Genomic DNA, 22,411 nt, shown 5'->3' on the forward strand with positions numbered 1-22,411 from the left:
TAAATGGGGGGTCGGGGGGGGGGGGAAACATCTGGGATTGGGGAGGAGAGCAGTGAGCGACGTGCATGGAGGGGGCGGCCGTTTCTTACAGGTGGTTGGGCATCGCCTCCTTCGGGGTCCCGGAGAAACTGGGCTGCGCCAACTTGCCGCTGAACAGCCGCCAGAAGGAGCTGTGCAAGAGGAAGCCCTACCTGCTGCCCAGCATCCGCGAGGGCGCGCGCCTGGGCGTCCAGGAGTGCCGCACCGGGACCCCCGGGGCTGGCGCGGGACAGGGGCGACCCCTCCTCCGATTCCTGTAAAGGAACATCGATGGTGCTTGTGTGGTCCCGACGCGCTCCCAATCCCCCCGAGAGGTCCTCTGGCGGACGGGGACCGGGAGCCAGCCCCCGGGCGCAGGTGCGGTCCTGGAGTGTGGGGGGCGGGGGCTCCCCAGGTCCAGAGCCAGAGTGCTTCCTCCTTCCCGCTGGGCCCGGCTGGAGTGGAGGGAAAACTCTGACACTGAACCCCGCCGACCCCTCGGACCCGTAGCGCCCCCCTACCTGGGGGACCAGCTGGAGAAACATGATGTCGGCGGCAGAGAATGCTGCGGCCGCGTCTGCTGGGCCTTGGACCAGCGGCCAATTGCCGCGTTTGCTGGCTCCTTGGAGCGCCGGGGAGACGGAATAATGGGGATTTTTAAAGGGATTGTCCTGGACGACCCAACGTGCACTAAACAGAGCGCGACCACTCCGCTCTTCCCTTCTCTCCCCTCCTCTGCGCTCACCCGGGGGCGGGAAACTGCGGTGAATAAAGTTCCACTCCCAGGTGCCTGGTGACTCGGTAAAGATAAAAAAACAAACAAACAGGGAATCGGGGTTGTTCCAGGAATATTAGCAGATGCAAGGAGTTTTAGGACCTGGGCGCTGAAAGATTCGTTGTTTTTCACATTTGTTTCCGTTCTCCCTGCACCTTTGACCCCTCCCCACCCGGTTCCTACACACGCAGCCGCCCCGGCGTGGCCTGGGCCCTGCTGCGTTTTGGCCCGCACGCCCTTCCGAAGGAGCCCCGACCCCCTGCGGGGGAAATAAAAAAAGGATGTGTTCTTCACAGTTGCTGAAATGCGGAGGCATCAGCTGTTGAAGAGGTTTATTGGACAACGGGCGCGAAATTGTTTCCACTCCAATCTAAACATCTCGAAAGGGAAAAAAAGTCGCCTGCGGAGTCTCTTAGTCCGTTTTATTGATGCTTTAATAGGCCTTTAACTTTCAAAGATGTTAGCCCAAACGCTATTGCTCGTGTACTAAATACATATTCAGTTATTTTCCGTAACAATTTTTTTTTTTTTTTGCTGGTGACATTTCAATGATCTTTCATTTTAATTATCTTTAAGCCTGTAAGAGGATTAGCTAGTACTATATAAAGTCTATAATGGTTTCATGTTAATATCAGGGTTGTTTTTAACGCTATTCTAAAGAAAGGAGAGTCTTTAATGTGAAACTAAACATGTATCATTTATCACCTAATTGCTTTGATCTTGGTTTAAGTTTAACTTGCTTTCTGATAGGTATTACTCAGGCGAACAAAACTGCACCAAATTTTTCAGCTTGTGTTTCGTGAGAACACATTTTAAATTTTAAAAGAAAGGTAATCTGGACTCTTTGGGGGCATCGTATACCATTTACCGGCATCCACGCAAAGGATTTTAAATTTGACCTGTATTTATTGGGCTTTGATTGTCTATTAGGCACTGAATTAGGTGCCGACATAAATTTTATATTTTAGGTCTTTTTATGTCTGAGAACAATGATAACCAATATCTGACGATCCCTCAAACGGGATATTAACCCAAAATTAATGTTGCTTTCTTAAAAGGCTACCACAATAGGAAATCATCCTTTCAAAATATGCACTCATTAAAGCATCCACTGGAAGCCTTTGAAAAATTGCTTCGCAGACAAGAGAATGAGTAGGAGGCTCTGTTATGAGCATAAACAGAGAGCGTATGCCTCTCTCATTTAGCAATTTACGTCTTATTCTAGGCACCAAGGAAACAGCGTTTATCTACGCGGTGATGGCTGCAGGCCTGGTGCACGCTGTGACCAGGTCATGCAGCGCAGGCAACATGACCGAGTGTTCCTGTGACACCACCTTGCAGAACGGCGGCTCAGCCAGCGAAGGCTGGCACTGGGGGGGCTGCTCGGATGACGTCCAGTACGGCATGTGGTTCAGCAGAAAGTTCCTGGACTTCCCCATCAGAAACACCACGGGCAGAGAAAGCAAAGTGCTGTTAGCAATGAACCTACATAACAATGAAGCTGGAAGGCAGGTATGTATTGGGAAATGGCATAAAATTCATTGCTTTTAGGTAAATAATACAGGGACGAACCGTACTTTCAGTCTAAGAAATCTATGTGTGTATATATGTATGTATATTATGTTTTGTTATGTACGTATGACTGTAAATTTATACATGTTTTTCTTTCATGAGCCTGTACTGACTGCATTGATGTAGTTTTAAGTTCTCCATCTAACGTGAGTTCAGTCTTGTTATAGAATGTATTTGTGATTGTATACTTCGTATACCTGAAATGCTGATTGTAAAATCGTAGAGGTACAAGTGCCTGTTGGGTTCTTTGGCTCCACCCCCTTAGCTGATTAGGGGTAGAGCCTGAGTAAGATCTACAGTATCCGCCTTTCTAATGGGACTGGATCAAATTTCCTCAATTGGACTTTTGATTATTTTTTTATATCTATTTTTAGTGAGCAATGGCTCCTAGACCTGTTGTCTGTTTTACCCTTACTTTCTCTAGCAAACATTCTTAAATACATTTGGAATGCACAATACTTAACAAATATGTTTTTTTAAAACAAAGTTTTTTAATGGAAATATTTATTTTATTTAAAGCTATGTAGATCCATTGGAATAAATTTGTAGCTTAATTTAACTTTTATATATTTACCGTAATAAATATTGACACAATAAAATTTGAGTTCAACACCATAGTTGAATTACTTGGCAATTCATCTGACTTTCCCAAAACAGCCAAAACGTTTTTTATGAATATATATTTTCTATCTTATAATAATCTTTTCAGGACAGGAGTATCAGCACACATCATATACTATTGTAAATACCCAGTAACCTATAAAAGTCCCAAAGTATCATTGCAATCTGCTACCTCTCCTGAAATAAATTAAAACAAGTTTCAATATTTCTCACGAATATTTAAAGTATATTTTGCATTTTTTTCACATTTTTGGAAAGTGAATAAATGGAACCCAATTAGAATAGTTGAGAGTTTCAGCCAGTTTTCTTTATTTAACCACTTTGGTTTAAAATACAAAAACAACCCAGCTGGTGTGGCTCAGTGGTTGAGTGTCGACCTATGAACCAGGAGGTCAGGATTCAATTCCAGGTCAGGGCACATGCCTGGGTTACGGGCTCAGTGTCCAGTGTGGGGCGTGCAGGAGGCAGCCAATCAATGACTCTCGCATCATTGATTTTTCTCTCTCTCTCCCTCTCCCTTCCTCTCTGAAATCAATGAAAATATATTTTAAAAATACAAAAACAGAAAGCTCAGTAAATATATCACCATAACACATCAAATTCAAAATTTCAATTCAACTTGAATGTTCAATTAAAAATTGCAAAGTAGGAAATTAGTAAATAGTTATGTAAACTTTTTATGTTTTTGTTTAAGAATTTAAAAAATTAATTTACCTCACTAAAGTCACTCTTCCTTAACACCATAGTTATGCATATGCATCTTTTCCTTAAAGTTTTATATTTTCAAAAATTAATTTATAGTTTTTGCTGCAATTTAAATATTATCCAATAAAGAAATTTTTAATTATTTCTAATATATTAATATAAAAGAGGTTAAATGTAGTTAACATATGTTCTTTAAAACTCAAGTTAAGCAAGAAAAAAGCATCAAGGTAAGTCAAATTAATATATTTAAAAATAAGAAAACAATTAAATAATGTTTATTATTAATTTAAACCTTAAATATTTGTTAAATAAATTGTTAGAGATTTTAATTTTTTTAACCAGGAAACAAAACTCAGAAACTCAAATTATGATCTCTTGAATGAAGTCCTCTCTGAACATATGAAATGTCTTTAAGTCTCTAAAATGTATTTTATTAATAATATTAGGCAACTATTGAGTTTTAATTAAATAATGTTTATTATTAATTTAAACCTTAAATATTTGTTAAATAAATTGTTAGAGATTTTAATTTTTTTAACCAGGAAACAAAACTCAGAAACTCAAATTATGATCTCTTGAATGAAGTCCTCTCTGAACATATGAAATGTCTTTAAGTCTCTAAAATGTATTTTATTAATAATATTAGGCAACTATTGAGTTTTATTCCATCTTGTGTGAATTTTTAAATTATGTAACAATATTTGCTTTTGTAACTATTAACTTGGGTCTTAAGCTAGTATTTATAATCTAATTTTATTAAACGTATACAACTATTCAGCACGAATATTAATTCTTTTTTGGAAAAAAAAATTTCCTCACATTCCCTAGGTTTTTACTATTACTTTAATTCTGCAGAAAATAATTGATTTTACATAATTATACACATTTTATATAAATTAAACTTCCTCTACTAAATTTTTTTCACGGTGTTCTAGATCAGCGATTTTCAACCTATGTGCCGCAAGAGTTTTTAAAACATTCAATACCTGACTATTTAGTCAGGGGCACTGACCTCTTTTCCCTTAGATTATCAATTTTAAAAAATGACAACAGCCAACACAATGGCTGTATGGTGTGAATGAATCAAAATTATACCTATTTTCTTGTCAGATGGGCTAGAAATATATATTTTTGGTGTACTGCAGAATTTTGGTAACTAGTGTATGTATGCCATGAAAAAGGTTGAAAATCGCTGAAATAAATAGAAACTTAAAATATTAAAAAACATTACCTGGATATTTTGAAGGTATTACACTGGTGTTTTTATTGGTCTTTTCTCATAAAGTATTACAATTGAAAGCATTTTTGTATTTTTCTTTCTTTTGGTGGCCAAAAGAATAAAAACCACCATCACCACCACCACAACAAACTAACCAGGTTTCCAGGTTATTATCTAACATGGAAGAATGATCAACTCCATTTTCAATACTGTCAAATAGGATTTTAAATTATAGGCACATCCTGAGTCAAGTTCAAGGTCTGCATTCAATTGAGTTGATTTCCCTCGTTTCAAAATCCCAAACTCCAAATGTCGAAAAGCGTTCAGAGAAATGTGGGTACTGGCGCTTAGTCGTGTTGTGAGCAGGATAGATGATTTTCTAACCGCTGACCTTAAATTCCCACTTGGTTTCTGACACCATTCCTAAAGTTATGACTCCAAGAATAATGTTGCCGGATGGCGATTGGCTAACAGAATGATGTGATGTCTTCCAGGGGCAGAACTTCTGGGAATAATGTGACTTGGAATATTTATGGGTATTGCTTTTGGTGTGCTTAAAATATTTCCATTCTTCCCATGTCCACCTCATAAACTTTTAAGTTTTCCTACCCCATAATTTGTTTTATGATGACTAACTCAAAAAAGTGGGAAGGGCCCAACCCCAAATTTTCATTGACCTGTTTCAAGAATATTTATAAGTACTTGAACAACACAAGTGTTTTGCTTTTCAGCAGATTCAAGTATATTTTTGGACTAAATAGCATGAAATGGGTGAGAGGAATAGATATTCTACCTTCACCCATCCAATCTTATGTCACAGTTTTCATAGAAACTTAAACAAATCATCTAATAGTTGACAAAATGAAATGCTCATCATGAAATGTTTCATAACAGTTTTTTGATCATTTCTGTGAAGTTTGTGTAGAGCAATATATTGGAAAAATCACAGCCTGCTGTGTTACCTGAGTCAAAATTGTGGGACCAATCACTCCTTAGACCAGTGATGGCGAACCTTTTGAACTCGGCGTGTCAGCATTTTGAAAAACCCTAACTTAACTCTGGTGCCGTGTCACATATAGAAATTTTTTAATATTTGCAACCATAGTAAAACAAAGACTTATATTTTTGATATTTATTTTATATATGTAAATGCCATTTAACAAAGAAAAATCAACCAGAAAAATGAGTTCGCGCGTCACCTCTGACACGCATGTCATAGGTTCGCCATCACTGCCTTAGACCCTTCTCAAACATTTTCTATTTTTACCTTTAAGCATTAACGATGCATTTTTCATATTTCACTCACTAGAAGTGTATCAAACCAAAACTTAACACAAAGGAGCCCAGTAGATTAAATGTTCCCTTCCTAATTGTCCTCCCATAGTTAAAAATATTCCACCAAAATGTGCACATCTGTTTGCAATAGTTAACAAAACATTCCTCTGTTAATATCGTTATAAACCTTAACTACTCAACTAGAGTAGAGAAAGGAATTTTCTCATAACCACACACAACTCATTTGGTTGCTACTCTCTTACTTTTCCTGTTCCCCCCAAAATGACTATGCTATCACTGGAGAATAGCTATTAACATAAATTAATACTCGCTGAAAATCTCCAAAATATATTTTTGAAGTTCATGCAATTTTATTCAATATAGTTGCATATTCCACGTACATTTTTCCCTCTTTTACTAAAATGATCCAGTTTCATATAAAGATTTTATATCATGTATCACCAAGCTTTCCTTATGAATGACAACTATCTTAGCCACAGTTTATTTTTCTGTAAAACAGGAATAATAAGTACATGCTCATAACTACCTACATTTCTTCCTATAAAACGAAATTAAGTAAAATCATCTATGAAAATGTGCTCTGAGAAGCACTAAGTTCTAGTGTGTGTGTGTGTGTGTGTGTGTGTGTGTGCCACTGAACTCTGCCTTTCGTCAAATTCTTGTAGTGGTGATTCTATTGCTTTATTTAATCCCTATTGTCCAAGTTTCTTCCTTAGAGTATTATGGGGATATAATCATTTACATTGCATGTCAAGTTATTGGGATTCTTCTCTTTGAAGTTTATTTGTCTTTCTCTTCTAAAATATACGTATGTAAGACAAAAACACTTTCTTTTTTTATACTTTTTGTTAGGGACAAAAAGGTAATAGAATTCAAAGGTAATCAAATACAAGTTCTTTAAAACGTCACTCCTAAAAAGTTATAGTTAACTCCAGATATTTAACAGGGCTAGTTTTCTATGGCAGAAAAATTCCACCCAAATTTTGACAGAGATTCAGCAGGTTATATCATTGAATTTAAAAGTCAGTCTCTTTATCCTTCAAACCCATAAAGTAGTGTGTCACTCTTACGGGCTACCACTGCTGTGAGCTGACAGTGGTATTGGATCAAGGTCTTCCAATACCATTCACCTCCCAGCAGTGACTCTTTTGTTTTAAAAAGGTGGTTTTTATTGCTACCTCCAATTCAGATTACCAATAGAGAATGAATTAAAACTGTTTAAGTGAGTTGGACTAGTTATTCATTAAATATTTGGAGAGCATCTACTCTGTCTGCTACGCTTTGCAAATTGGCAACGTCATACATGATATTTGAACTGGTTAATAAAAGAAAAAGTCAGCTTTTCAGTCATGATACCGAGCCAAGGGCAGCTGTAAATCACGAGGTGATGACTGTAAGGAACGCTGATCAGGTTTAAACACATAAATATAATCCTTGGACGTTTGGCTTTCTTAGGGCAATTTGTTTTGTTATTACCCAGTTTTGGTTGAGCCCTTTTATTTCTCATATCCTTAGGGCACTTAAAATCTGAACAGAAGTAGACAGATTGCATTAATTTCAACATTTTAAAGAATTGAAGGCTTTGTGAATATCAAATGCCATAAATTTGACCAAATGAGCCTGTGTGCCATACTTTTTGCCTTCATATCATTGAAAGATGCCATTTTGCCTGAATTAATAAGAAGTAGACATATCCATTAACTTCTCAGTTTTGTGAACTCAAAAAGAACATGTGCGCTGTAGTCTATAAAGAACGGGGTTTAAAATACTATTCTGTTTATTATTTTAAACACCAGTCAGAAGTATCAAATATTGCATAAATCAATGCCGTATGCTCTCATTCAAGTTGCAAATATTATAATTTGTTTGAAATATTCTGTCTCGTTAGATAGTTCAGAAACTTTGGTTAATTTGTTAGGAAATGTAACATCCCACAAACATATCAACGTCATGTTTGGTACAAAATAAATAGCAAAGTATAAAAGCCCTGTCATGTTACAGCTCGGATGAGATCTGTAAGTGGGATTTAAGCTGTGAGATTTTGCCTTTCTTGGGTGAGCGGACACACACAGTTTCCAGGTTACTGAGTGGATAGATCAGCTTTTCACTTCACCCAGCATGTTGACAGACGTCAGCTCTGCAGCTAGCCCTGACAATTTATTGATCTGCTCTGCCATCCTCTGGAGACTGAAGGAAGCTGTGCTGACTAGCCTGGTATGTAAGAGGTTTGGAACCCTAGCACTTTTTAAGTCTCTATATTGTTTTTGCACTGTCAGCCCCATTTGCAATTTATCTCCACTCTTACCGTACCTTCTTCAGAGACAGGGGGCATGCGTTTAGACCAGCGGTTCTCAACCTGTGGGTCGCGACCCCTTTGGCGGTCGAACGACCCTTTCACAGGGGGCGCCTAACACCACCCTGCATATCAGATATTTACATTACGATTCATAACAGTAGCAACATTACAGTTATGAAGTAGCAACGAAAATAATTTTAAGGTTGGGTCACAACATGAGGAACTATATTTAAAGGGCCAGGAGGTTGAGAACCACTGATTTAGACCTTAATGCAGCCGTGGGCAAACTACGGCCCCCGGGCCGGATCTGGCCCGTTGAAATGAATAAAACTAAAAAAAAAAAGACCGTACCCTTTTATGTAATGATGTTTACTTTGAATTTATATTAGTTCACACAAACACTCCATCCATGCTTTTGTTCCGGCCCTCCGGTCCAGTTTAAGAACCCATTGTGGCCCTCGAGTTAAAAAGTTTGCCCACCCCTGCCTTAATGTGTACCAGGTAGTGAGCTCTTACAGCTCTATGTAATCTCATTTAATTTCTCAGTCTGTATAAACGAAGCTTAACACATAGCATTAGGGAAAATCGTGTAGATACTACCTCCTTTCCACGTTAGGATGGTGCTACTAATCCATCAAGAATATGACATATGTTTTGAATTAATTTTCCAGAAGAGAGGAAGGATTTTCTGGAAAACCACATTCTTTGGCCCCTTCTTCTTTTGCCCAGGTTTACAGTGATCAGACCTAAGAACTCCCAATTCAGTCAGTAGTCTCATCCCTTGATGCCCGTTAGAATCACCTGAGCAGCTTTGTAGACATACCAACACCTGGATCCCACCTCAACCAATGAAATCTGAATGTCAGGGTTTGAGCATTGGTTATTTGCAAGGTTCCACAGATGTTTCCATGCACACTGTGAGTTGAAGGTGACTTCCCTATCAGGGCTTCTCAACTTTTAATGTGCCTATGGGTCACCTGAGGATCCAAATAAAATGCAGATTCTGATTCTGAGAATCTGCATTTCTTACAAGTGATACTGGCGCTGCTGATCCATGAACCACACTCTGAGTAGCAAGATGCTAAATGTATTAGGAACATGAAGACATGTGTGAACATCACTCCACACCCCAAATTAAACAAGATATTAGGAATAAAAGTAGTTTTCCTCTCATCTCTAATAACAATATTAGCCTCGCCCACTAGCTTAACTTTGACTTGGAAAGGTTTGCTAGGGTCCAGAGGAGGACAAAACACTTGAATGTTAAGCAGCCTGGAAGATCCTTTGTGTTCAAAACCATCAATTTTTTATACAGGCGGAAACAGACCCAGAGAGTGAAGTGATGAGGTGAATTTGCATCTATTATTGAGTAAAACGCGCTTTATGAGTGATATTTAACACGGTTCCTGTTGATTGCAGGCTGTGGCCAAGCTGATGTCCGTAGACTGCCGTTGTCACGGAGTGTCCGGCTCCTGTGCGGTGAAAACATGCTGGAAAACCATGTCTTCTTTTGAGAAGATTGGCCATTTCCTGAAGGATAAATATGAGCACAGTGTTCAAGTCTCAGACAAAATAAAAAGGAAAATGCGCAGGAGAGAAAAGGACCAGAGGAAAGTACCGATCCGCAAGGAGGATCTGCTCTACATCCATAAGTCTCCCAACTACTGTGTAGAGGATAAGAAAATTGGGATCCCGGGGACACAGGGCAGAGAATGCAACCGCACGTCGGAGGGCACGGGTGGCTGCAACCTCCTCTGCTGTGGCCGAGGCTACAACACCCACGTGGTCAGACATGTGGAGAGGTGCGAGTGCAAGTTCATCTGGTGCTGCTACGTTCGCTGCAGGAGGTGTGAAAGCATGACGGACGTCCACACCTGCAAGTAACCACTCCGTCCAGCCGTGGGCACCACGCCTCACTGACCACAGTGGAGTGCCACTTTGCAGGGCTAGTGAAGTCCACTCTGGCCTCGAAACCCAAGATCCTTGGACCCGCCCAGAGTTCCCTTTACCTGGTTGACGTCCAGTCACACACTGAGCATGTGGATTTGGGGGAATTCTACAAGTTTTGGGTTCCTAATTTGGTGATTTGGGGAAAAAAAATTATATATATAATCATCTGTCTCCTAAGCAAGAAAGAGCAGGAAAGAACCTTCCTGTAGAAAATCTGGTCATCTTCAGGATAAGATCCTTGACTATGGAACTCAGTTATGGAACTCAGTAGGGGTGGGTGACTGTTAGTCATTTTTAAAAGACACCTCTTATCGCAGCCAGGAGCGTACAGGTGAATCTCATTTATTCTCTCAGCGTCTTATTTTTTTCTTAATATATTTTATTGATTTCAGAGAGGAAGGGAGAAGGAGAGATAGAAACATCAATGATGAGAGAATCATTGATTGGCTGCCTCCTGCACGCCCCCAATTGGGGATTGAGCCTGCAACCCGTGCATGTGCCCTGACCAGAATCGAACCTGGGACCCTTCAGTCTGCAGGCTGATGCTCTATCCACTGAGCCAAACCAGCTAGGGCTCTCTCGGCGTTTTAGATGAAGAAATCATGTTACATGTCTGTGCATAGAAACGGATGTTGAAAAGGTAACAGAAGTGGTGGGTGCTTTCTTTCATTTCAAAAGAAAGGCAATGAAAAAGAATTTTCGTAAGTGATACAATATTCCTAAAAAGTGTTTGGTAGGTTTGGTGACAAAAGGGAAGAATCAAAATTTAACAAAGTGAATTTTGTATAATTTGGATTTTAAATGGGTTTTAATCAGGAGAATTTCTCGGTAAATCTCAGTAAGGTATGGAGTAAACTTTGATCTTCAGCTTCAGACTTTAATCGTAGACCAGTCGCTATTATTAAGAACCCAGCTCTGAATTACTGTCTGAGGAAGGGATCCTGAAAGCATGTGGGAAATTAGGGGTAAAGCACCCTTGAAACGTATAAAAACAGTATTTTGTATAGTATTTTGCTTTAAAAAGTTTTATATTTTGTAAATACAGTTTTTAAATTATATGATATATATTAAAACTTAAGACATTTATTGCCAAAGCCCAAGAGCTAAGGCGATAAAATTATCTCAGAAATAATATTAGCTTCTGTTTTTCTTCATACTATCAATTCTGCCTTTTTTATATATATTGAAAAAGAAGCTAATTGAGCAGTTAGTTATATGGATGTGTATTTCTTGCCAAAATATCAGTTTTATAAGTGTTAGAGTTTAAAATATGCTGCAAAACATTGAGGATTGTGTTATTTCAGCAGTCAGATTAGTTGAATTCTGTTTTTAATTAATGTTTAACTTGTAAAGTTATTATAGTAAATTATACAAAAAGTGTAGAAAGTCTTCACTGAAAAAAAAGAATCTAAATCAGAATAATGATCAACTTGTGGATTTGATTTCCTGGGTATTTATTATATTGTATGTAATGCTGCTTTTCCATGTGAATGTTGAATGGTCTTTCTTGTTTTAGTATTCATGCATGTATATTCACCATATTTTGCAGGGCTGTATTTAAAGTTATATTTTAATGTAACTGCTTAGGTTTTTTATGAATTGTTAAATATTTCAGTATTATATAGAAAAAATAGATTTCTAAGTTCAGAATGGACAAAGAAAGAATATTCTTTTTTTTCATAACAAGCTAGAAAAATGTTTCTCTTTCCCCCAGGTCTCATTCTGTTTCCTTTCCATTTTATTACCAAGGCAGAACAATAATTTGTGGATAAGAGCAAGCACCTGGAAACATCTCAGGTCTAATATTAAAATCAAGGCTAAACATTTGAATGTGACCCTAAGAGTTTAACGAAATTGTTATTCATTGAATGTGATTCTCAGAAATGACAAGTGAACAAATATAGTGCTTATTTTAAAAACTGGTTTAGCATCCACTGATTAGACTAACCTGAAAAATAGACACTCTCATGCCCCCCCCCTTTTTTTTACAAAGTAAATCAATTTTATCAACATTAAAAAATAAGCAATCTTTTTTAAAAGATGGAGACTGTAGTTTTCATTGAGGACCAATTTTTTTCTATTAACTAGAAAACTTTTTATAATTACCTTACCAACCAGTTGTGAGAATCAGGCAGCCTCTAATTCACAAAAACCTGGTTGCTATTTAGTCATTGTTTAAAAACAGTAATGCCCACTTGGGCTTCTCCTCTCTGGCATGCCTGAGCAGGAACACCTAACTCGCAAGCTATGTCTTTTGGGATCTTCTTTTCCTTTTCCTCCTTGGCATCTCCACGGAAGGACCCTTGAACTTCTCACCTGTCTGTTTCACTCGCTGACAATCTTCCTGTGGCTCACTTCCTTCCCATTCCCCATCATGGTGGAGGTAGCACCATGGGGCTCCTGAGAACTGGTTCTGGGGCCCAAACATTCTTAACCAGGCCAGGCTATTTTGCCTGCATTGTTTAGGGCTCTTTATGTTGCAAGGAACAGAAAACCCATGACAAACATTAAAGGAAATGTATTGACTTAGTAGCTGAAAAGGCCAGGGTTCTGACCAGTTTAAGTGAAGCTTGATCCAAAAGTTCCCAGTATGTTCCCAGGGCTCAGGTCTCTCCACCTCCAGCCTAGAGAGGCTGGCTTCTCTGGGGTTGTCTTCTAAGTCAGGCTCCACAGGGTTCTGGTTACCCCCCTACCACCATCACCAGTACCACCATCACCAGCATCTCCAGCATTTCTTTTCTTCTTATCAACATGATACCACACTTCCAGACCTCCTATCCTCCTATCACTCATTCAGCGGCAAGAGAGATTCCATTCTAAGGAGAGAAAATTGTGTGTGTGTGTGTGTGTGTGTGTGTGTGCGCGCGCGCACACGTGGTTTCCTTTTTTTTTTCCTTTTTGGTTGCTCACACATAGAAGAGGCGTGGTTTCCTTTTTTTTTTTCCTTTTTGGTTGCTCACACATAGAAGAGGGAAAAATTATTCCTCAGAATGCCTAGCAAAGGTTATCACTGGCCCTGATTGGTTAGTGTGCCCATCCCTGAGCCAATCACAGAGGCCACTGGTGAAGTTGGGTGATATACATTGATCTTAAGGCGATCAAGCCACATGCAGGGGACTGGTAATGGGGTTCATTCCAACTAAACCTGCATCGCTTGAGAATTGGGGAAGCAGTGAGTCCACAGAGAAAATCTGAAGTGTTATTTACCTGGAAGGGTACCTAACTGCCCAGCAGCACAGTTATTAGATGTCCTCAGTTCTACTGATTTGTTTAGAAAACAGCTTTCTATGGTATCACATGGGTCAGGCTCACAGCCAGACAAAGCACTATGGGTACAAAGTGCCTTGATTTGTTTAAATGTCCTTTATGGTGTTAAAGTTAGCCTAGTGTAATAATTTTCAACTTAAGAGTTCAACTTTTTTTGTAAATTTGGAACTGCCTAAGAGGCAATGGTTAGAGTCAATGATGATTCTTGAAATGAAATCAAGACAAACACATCAAACAGTGTTATCTGTAATCTCTGGGAAAGGAGTTGGCTAATTAAAGAATTTTCCTCATAATAGTAATTCCTATAACATTAAAAACACTTTAATTTATTTGAATATAAACTATTTCCTTACCCACCATCTGGATTGATAGCTGTTTTGTTTTTGCTTTAAAAAAAATGATAATAGTATACTAAGAATAACAATGGATTTTTATTACATAAATTAGATGCCATGACCCTATTGTGAAGCTTTTATATCCATGTGATAGTCACAGTAAATATTTTAGAACACACTTTAATTTTCTGAAGAACTGTCAGTACTCATATGTTTGGTTTTACTTAGTTTAAAATGTGGACCAGAAAAGCTTGCCATCAAAATATTTATTTGTGCAGTTTGGTGAGATGTTGGTACTTTTGCATCATCTCCCAAAGGCCGTCATAGAGGGAGGAATGAAACCAACCATTTGGAGGCAGTTAGTTAGTTATTTATCCGGAACATTATAATCCACTTAGCTGACTTGAGAGGGAAAAAATTCAAATTCTATCCCCAGGAACCATGAATACTCCTCAAGACAAGCCTTCCCTGAGGAGAGTTGGCTAAGATGCTGTGATTTTTTAAAAAAATTTCAGTTTCACTATAGACCAGATGTGATAAATCATTGCGTTTCTTGAAGTGGGATGACGAGGTCCGCTGAGAAGGACAAATGCATGTGGCACAGCGTGAAAGGGACACAGGCACACCAAGGACTCACTTCCTTTTAAAAATAAAACATTAGTGAACACTCAGGTAGTACTCACTATGTCCCAGGGATTGTTCTAAATAGAGCATAGATGCCTAAAGACATTGAATCTTCACAGTAGCCTCTCAAAGTCGGTACCATGATTGTGGTCCTCATTCCCCATCTGAGGAAACAGACACAGTAATAGTGATTGAATAACTAGCCCAACATCGCAAAGAACGGACTGGCTTCGAAGTCTGTGCCCTTGACTAGCATATCATTCTTGCATCTCACAGCATAGGATGGTCAGTACACTGAGTTTACAGTGCATCATTTGAAGAGTTTGGGGGGGATTTGTACATGTAATGAAAATTACAGGATGTTCATGACTTCATGGTTTGGTTACATAATTTGGTTGAGGAGCAGGAGTAAAGTGATGGGAGAACGGAGATCTTCGAATTCTCCATGAAATATAATGGAAGTACATCGTCTCTTGATTTCTAAGTGATTTCAACTGCCTGCTATTTGAGATCCCAGGGCGGCTCGCAGTTGGATTCTGCAAGAGCCTAACAACCATTCCAAAAGGAAATAAGTAGGGGTATAGATCAAGCTAATTTAGTGTGACATTAAATAAATACTTACATCCTTTCTATTGTAGTGCTTACAGCCAATTGTTACATAAGGTGTTATTTTTAATAGACGGGTGAAATTCACCATTGGTAACGGTTTACATTCACATCCAAAAAGAAACCACTAGAGATGGTTTGCACGATTAAAAACTCCTGAAACGAAGTCATGCTGAGGAAAAGCAGCCTCCCCCACTGGCTGTAAAGAGAGAGCGATAATGAATGTGGACCAGATCAGCGCAAGCTGAAGTCTCATGTGTGACTTTTTAATTGGCAGAATAAGTGAAAGCATCTGAGTCGTGTGAGAACTGGAAAAGCAGAAAGAGGGGTGGATCCAGGGCTGCCTGTTTTCCTCGGTCACACTGCCAATCTGAACCCTCGGGGTGACTCACCTCCATGGAAGCCAACAGCCTTTCCTTATGCGGATTAGTAACAACCAAGCACCCGGGACCATGGCCCACATCTACCCGGCCATGTTCACCCAAGAAAAAGGAAGGGTGACCCCTTGTAGCCCCTAAGTATTCTTTGATTAAAAAGAGAGGAAGGTCACCAAATTTAACTCTGAGCATTTAAACATACCTTGGACTCTTCCTAACCAAGGAAAGGTGTACATATACAAATGTAAGTCAGTGATTGCCTATATATTTCTAGTATATAATCCCTACGTTTCTTTAAATTGTTTAAATATTTATTGTTGAGAGTATTACAGATGTCCCCCGTTGACCCCCTCCATCCGGTTCTCGCCCCCCACCCCAGGCCTCCACTACACTATTGTCTGTGTTCATGGGTTATGCACATATGCATAGAAATTCTTTGGTTAATCTCTTCTCACCCCACCTCCCCTCTTCCCTCTGAGATACGTCAGTCTGTTCCACATCTCTGGATCTGTTTTGTCAGTTTATTTTGTTTAGTAGATTCCACATATGAGTGAGATCATGTGATACTAGTCTTTCTCTGATTGGCTTATTTCACTTAACATAATACTCTCCAGGTCCCTCCATGCTATCTCAAAGGGTAAGAGATACTTCTTTTTTTACAGCTGCATAGTATTCCATTGTGTAAAGGTGCCACAGCTTTTTTATCCACTCATCTACCGATGGGCACTTGGGCTGTTTCCATATCTTAGCTCTTGTGAATAGTGCTGCTATGAACATAGGGGTGCATATATTCTTTCTGATTGGTGTTTTGGGATTCTTAGGATATATTCCTCGAAGTGGGATCTCTGGGTCAAATGACAGTTCCATTTTTAATTTTTTGAGGAAACTCTATACTGTTTTCCATAGTGGTTGTACACCAGTCTGCTTTTCCAGTAGCAGTGTACTAGGGTTCCCTTTTCTCCGCTTCCTCGCCAGCCTTTATTTGTTGATTTGTTGATGGTAGCGATTCTGACAGGCATGAGGTGATACCTCATTGTCATTTTAATTTGCATCTCTCTGATAATGACTTTGAGCATCTTTTCGTATGTCTCTTGGCTTTCTGTATGTCCAATTTGAAGAAGTGTCTATTTAGGTGCTTTGCCCATGTTTTTTTAAATTGGACTGTCTTCCTTTTGTTAAGTTTTGAGTTCTTGTATGTCTCTTGGCCTTCTGTATGTCCAATTTGAAGAAGTGTCTATTTAGGTCCTTTGCCCATGTTTTTTTTTTTTAATTGGACTGTCTTCCTTTTGTTAAGTTTTGAGTTCTTTATATATTTTGGAAGTTAATCCCTTATCAGATGTGTCATTGCCAAATATGTCCTCCCATACAATGGGGTCACTTCTCATTTGCTTTTAAATCTCCCCTCTGCTCAGGGATTTCTGTTCTTGTCAAATAAAGCAAACAGTACTTCTCTCATCATACTCCCAAACCACAGGGGCATGCAGAAGTCAGTTTCCAAATTGACCCTTTTATTCCACTGGTGACACAGAAGGCTCAGACTTGGCAGTCCTGAGCTCGCTCACCTGATCATGTCACATCCAAGCAGGAGTAGCAGCACGTGGACGAGCAGGACTGCATTTGAATGCATGATGCGTTGCTGAAAATGTATTTGAAAGTCAAATGTATGAATTTCAAGTAACAGACTGACCGTTATGTGTTGATCCCCCAAAGCAAAAGAAGTTTCAAAATTCCAATTCAAGATTCCTCTCTTGCCCAGGCAACCTTGCTCATAGTAAGAACCTTCACAGGCCCTCCGAGCAAGAAGCAGATGCTGGTGTGCAAGGGGGTGCCGGCCGAGTCCCAGCACCTCCTTTGACCTGATGGCTGTCCCACCCGCCCCTGGGCAGGAGTTGGCTGGACAGGGAGATGACTAAGTACAGGAATGAATGTATATTGTCTGTCCTGTGCCTCCCAGACTGAGGTTGCAGCAGAGTGAGCGCTCCATTATGAGGCTCCCCAACTGGCTGCGGCCACAGGAAGTAATCAGAAAACGCTCCTGCCCCTGGCTGAAGCCGCTTTCACCTGCAGGTGGGCCGGCAAGTAGAACCATATGACCATGTCAGCTGCCTGGAGATACACAAAAGCCGTGAATTCTGCATCTGAAAGGCAGTTTGTTGTCAGCGTGGATTGAGTGAAAGGGAAGGTGGTATATACTCTGAGGTGTGGAGGTCAAGGGTAACCTCAGGTGAGTATAGCTGCATCCTCTCCTAGAACCTTAGTGCCCTGGTCATTGAATGGTTCCATCATTCAGGCTTGGTATTTAGTCCCTTTGGGCTGCTATAACAAAACACCGTAGACTGGGTGGCTTAGAAACAACAGAAATTTATTCTTCTCAGTTCTGGAGACAGGAACGTCCAAGGTCAAAGTGTCCGCAGATTCTGTGTCTGGCAAGGGCCTGCCTCCTTGTTCACAGATGGCCAGCTTCTCCCTCTGCCCTCACATGGCAGAAGGGGCCAGGGAGCTCTCTATGGTTGAGTTTATAAGGACACTAAACCCATTCATGAGGGCTCTGCCCTCATGACCTAATCGCCTCTCAAAGGCCCCACCGCCTAATACCATCACATTGAGGGTTAGGTTTCAACATACAAATTTTGGGGGAACACATTCTGACCACAGCACTTGGTCTGATGGGATTGCAAAGTTAGAGGCTGACAGCTTTTCTCTTGGGCTAAAACATCACTAGTTCGCGAGAGGCACAGTCAACAATAACACTAATGAGTGCCAGGCACTTGGGTCACCACAAACAGTATTATCCCTACTTCACAGGTGAGGACGTTGACTTTCTCAAGGTCCTCATGTAGCGGACAGTGGAACGGAGAGACACTCAGACAGGTCTGCACGCCTAACCAGTATCCTACACTGTCTCACTGCACAATTCTCTCTTCTTTAAGATCTTAGGCCCCTTTTCTATCAAGGGAAACAAATATGGACTGATGACATGCAACATTAGGAGCTTGCCGGTTCATTTCATAAATCAGTTTTCCCTAACAAAGGGGATCATCTTTCAGCAATTGAGCCTCAACTTGTTGAGTCACTGCACCCCAGCACTAGGCATAATTTATGCAGAGCTGAACAGTGAGCTCAGAATCATCTTTCAGCAATAGAGCCTCAACTTGAGTCACTGCGCCCCAGTGCTAGGCATAATTTATGCAGAGCTGAACAGTGAGCTCAGTCATGGCAGCAAGTTGTACCCCAGAACTATCTGTGCTTGTGGGGAGGGGGTGTCTTCCCTGGGTTAAGTTTGCTTAAAAACAGCCCATGGAACCAACCCAAGAGAAACCTCTTCTGTCTCTAACAGAAAGGCTGGCCAATCCCTTTTGCTTTCTGAGCGCTCCTAGAAGAGACATCCTAGTGTTGAAAGTGTGCCCTCCAGGAGTCTGGCCCTCGCTGGCCTGGAGGAAGGCTCTGATGGAGAAGTCTCTGAGATCGCTGGGCAGGCTTTCCTCATGCTGCCCACTCTCTCCTTCAAGCTGCCCAGCAACCAATGGACATTCCCAAGCCACCAGGCCTATCTGCTTTTCACTCTAACCCTTGATTTGACTGGAACCTCAAAACAGGATGGGGGAAGGGGTGACAAGCAGTAAGAGAGGACAAGGCCTACTTAAACTGAGGGAGCTTTGAGGGGAATGGAGATTAAATAGCCATTGGATTTCACGAAAACCCAAGTCGATGACAGAAAAGTCATCCTGGGAACAGACAGCAAAATAATTCTTCTAAAGAATGTTTAGAAAAAAAAAAGAAGAATGTTTAGAAAAGGCAAAATCTGGTAGTTTATTCTACAACTCTCAGTTTACCTGTACTTATTGCTGCCCAAGGCCTAATTGAGAAGTTACGTGGCGAATCTTTCCCCTGATCAACACAAGCCATTTTTCCTTTTCATATTTTTAAGTGTTTTAAATACATTCTACTTTTAACTGCTATGCTAATTAAACACAGCAATTCCTAATTCTTCCATTTAAAAATGGAGAATGTTAACCAAACTGAAGGAAACTATCATTTTTTTGTAGGGGGAGGTCAAATTATTTACAATTTGTATAAATTGTTAGAGTATAAAGTGCAATACAGGCTAGATGCATTGAGCTCCATCTGACATAAAATTATAAAATATTAGCTGATTCATTTCAAAACAAAACAATAAAATATAGGAAGAACAATGATGAATTTTACTTTAATAAAATTAAAGTCAGGGATATAAAGACTGGATCAATTTTTCTTTAATTTTTCAAATATCTTATTATTTTCCTACTGTCTTTGTTTAGTTTTAACAGGCATATTATAAAATACTTGCTCTGGGAAATCATCTATGATTATAAATAAAAAGTATGCGTCCATAAGTCCTTAAGCACAATTTCAAATACCAAAGTGTCAATGCCAAATTTCTGATTTTAATGAAGAAAATTCTTAACATTAAATAAACATGATTTCATTTACAATGCTGATTTTCAAAAGCCATCTGAAAATGAAATGTGGCAAAATTATTGCTTCCAAAGTTAAGCTGGCACAATCTATACAAGAAAGAATTAAAACAAAAGCAAACTGTATCAAAGGAATTACATAATCAACTTTTATCCCTTTTTTTCGACATTTTATACACATTTACAAAGCTATGTATCATCTTGTACTCTTTATCTTAAAGGGGATGTCCTGCTACCTTGGTCCTTAAATTCTATACATGTTAAGATATTAGTGTGTTTAACTACAGGAATGATGTAAATTTCGCATGTTAAGCAGTATAATAAATGCTTGGCAAATCTTCTACTATGAAGTTCTGTAAGTATATTACTTTGCCATACAATACAAAAAAATTCACAATGGAAAACCATGAGTATTTTCACTGTAACTTTTTAAAAATGCAACATTTCACAATCTCTGGAACTGTAAAACGCCTATTTTTTAAAATTTTATAGAATTGAGGGAAGTCTTTTAAATGTCAGAATATACATTCCAAATATGATTTAGCATATAAGCACCAAAATCTGAAAAGTTTACAAAAATTGTTGAACTTGTAAGGTGCATTTATTCATGAATTACACTGTTTGAGGGAAGAAACAGTACCCCAAACCTCATTAGTATTTAAGAAAAAGTTGAACAGCTTCCAACTTGGTTAACAGCAAAATAAAAAATATTGCTTTTAGTTTTTTTACACAGGTCATCTGAAATTTAGATTCAAATTTAAGTGCTGTCTTTTATTGTGAATGGCAGTTTAAGCATTAACTTTATGTCCCAGTTTAAGATACTTCACACACAATTAGTATTTAATAACCTAAACAAAATAAAAAAACTTGAGTCAATTAGTGAACATCTGAAGTTAACAAAAAAGTTAGATCTTTATATTTTTATCTAGAATTGGGTGTAATTTTGCATCAAATAACATTATTTTGTAAATGTTATCAGTCCATTCAGTAATTAGGTCTTTTCTAAATATGTTGCTATATATCTGGCAAAAACTATTATTATGAAGTTAAATGAAGTAAATACAAAGTTAATTTCTTGATTTACAAATCAATATTATCGTGATATTAAAGCATGCCTCTTCCCAAAACACCTTGTCAACGCCGATAACAAGGAAGGAGAAACAGATGCCAGTACTGCTCTCACCACACTGACATGCTGTCCTGAATGACCCAATTAGGTTGGGGAAGGGGTGTGTCCTGGATCCCCAATTCCATGGAGTTGCCACCCCCACCCTCACTCTAAATAGCTTATACAAAATCAAGTTATTCACATCGCTAACACAAAATCCAGCAAGCTAGTCCTGAAAGCCATCTACATTTATATATTTATATGTTACTGTGTACATTAAAAAAAGAATGTTATTGTGCTTTTCACATATCTAAGTTTTCCTATCATTTTATTTCTAGGTTTCTTGGGAAGGGAAGAGAAAGACTAAGAAAAAAGGTACATCAAGAAAGTCAGACTATAAAGTAACACTACACACACAACTAGCGAGATAGAATTTAAAAGATACTATTATCAAAAAGCAGTATACATATATATAAAAGAAAACAAAGTCTCCTCCCATAAATCCATATTATTCCATGATAGATTTTCACAGCAACCAGTATATATATCAATATATTTTTCACAATCAGTTCAGTTATCGAGAGAGTATGCTTTTAGAATTGAAAGATGTCATTTCCATAGCAGCTAAACGTTGTCCTATTAGAGAAATGTGCTTAGAAATGGTACAGTGATTTGCTCATTCTGATGACTATTTACAGATATCTATTTACGTTAGCAATAAATAATCATGGTATCAAAAGAGAATGCTCGTGCACACCCCGAGATGGCTGCATGCTCTGAAAACATGTACATGTAGCTTCTCTGCTGTGGTCCTCTCAGTGCCAGTGCCAGCACGTGCCCTTGAATCTTCTCCCCATCAGTCTTGCTTCTGGGGGATGCATCCTTCCATTTCTACCACCTCCGGCCAGCCTTCATACTTGTTCGTGTCCTTATTGTTCTTTATGTGCTGTTGGAACACAATCATAGTAGTTTTAAAAACCTCTGTTGATTGTTTATCTGCAATAACAGTTTAGTGTATTCATTTCACTAACACTATGTCAACAAGGAGCTCATATAAATTACTGTTCAAGCCCCAGCCAGGTGGCTCTGTTAGTTGGAACACTGTCCCATAGACCAAAAAGGTTCTCACTCAGGGCATAGACCTAGGTTGCAGGTTCGATCCCCAGTGAGGGCGTGTATGGCAATAGT

General features: G+C 39.2%; 2 protein-coding genes and 1 long non-coding RNA gene across 3 annotated transcripts in view; 1 reads left to right on the forward strand and 2 right to left on the reverse strand.

The window, feature by feature from the left end:
• The window catches only part of LOC106724628, a 2,064-nt gene extending 1,828 nt beyond the window's left edge, over positions 1-236 (reverse strand). The window contains exon 1 of the long non-coding RNA XR_001360474.1: positions 192-236. This is a non-coding gene — a long non-coding RNA (uncharacterized LOC106724628). The remainder of the gene's footprint in view (positions 1-191) is intronic.
• Positions 1-10,877, forward strand: part of WNT16 (wingless-type MMTV integration site family, member 16) — an 11,506-nt gene extending 629 nt beyond the window's left edge. Inside the window, 3 exon segments of the mRNA XM_005885487.2 lie at positions 92-353; positions 1,979-2,305; positions 9,922-10,877. Of these exon segments, the coding sequence (XP_005885549.2) occupies positions 92-353; positions 1,979-2,305; positions 9,922-10,386 (1,054 nt within the window). The 3' untranslated portion in view covers positions 10,387-10,877.
• An 8,963-nt stretch (positions 10,878-19,840) lies between these two features.
• FAM3C (family with sequence similarity 3, member C) overlaps positions 19,841-22,411 on the reverse strand; it is a 35,352-nt gene continuing 32,781 nt past the window's right edge. The window contains exon 9 of the mRNA XM_005885488.2: positions 19,841-22,169. Within this exon, the coding sequence (XP_005885550.1) occupies positions 22,080-22,169 (90 nt within the window). The 3' untranslated portion in view covers positions 19,841-22,079. The remainder of the gene's footprint in view (positions 22,170-22,411) is intronic.

The sequence above is a fragment of the Myotis brandtii genome, unplaced genomic scaffold (genome assembly GCF_000412655.1).
Source record: "Myotis brandtii unplaced genomic scaffold, ASM41265v1 scaffold907, whole genome shotgun sequence".
In the NCBI taxonomy this organism is placed as follows: domain Eukaryota; kingdom Metazoa; phylum Chordata; class Mammalia; order Chiroptera; family Vespertilionidae; genus Myotis; species Myotis brandtii.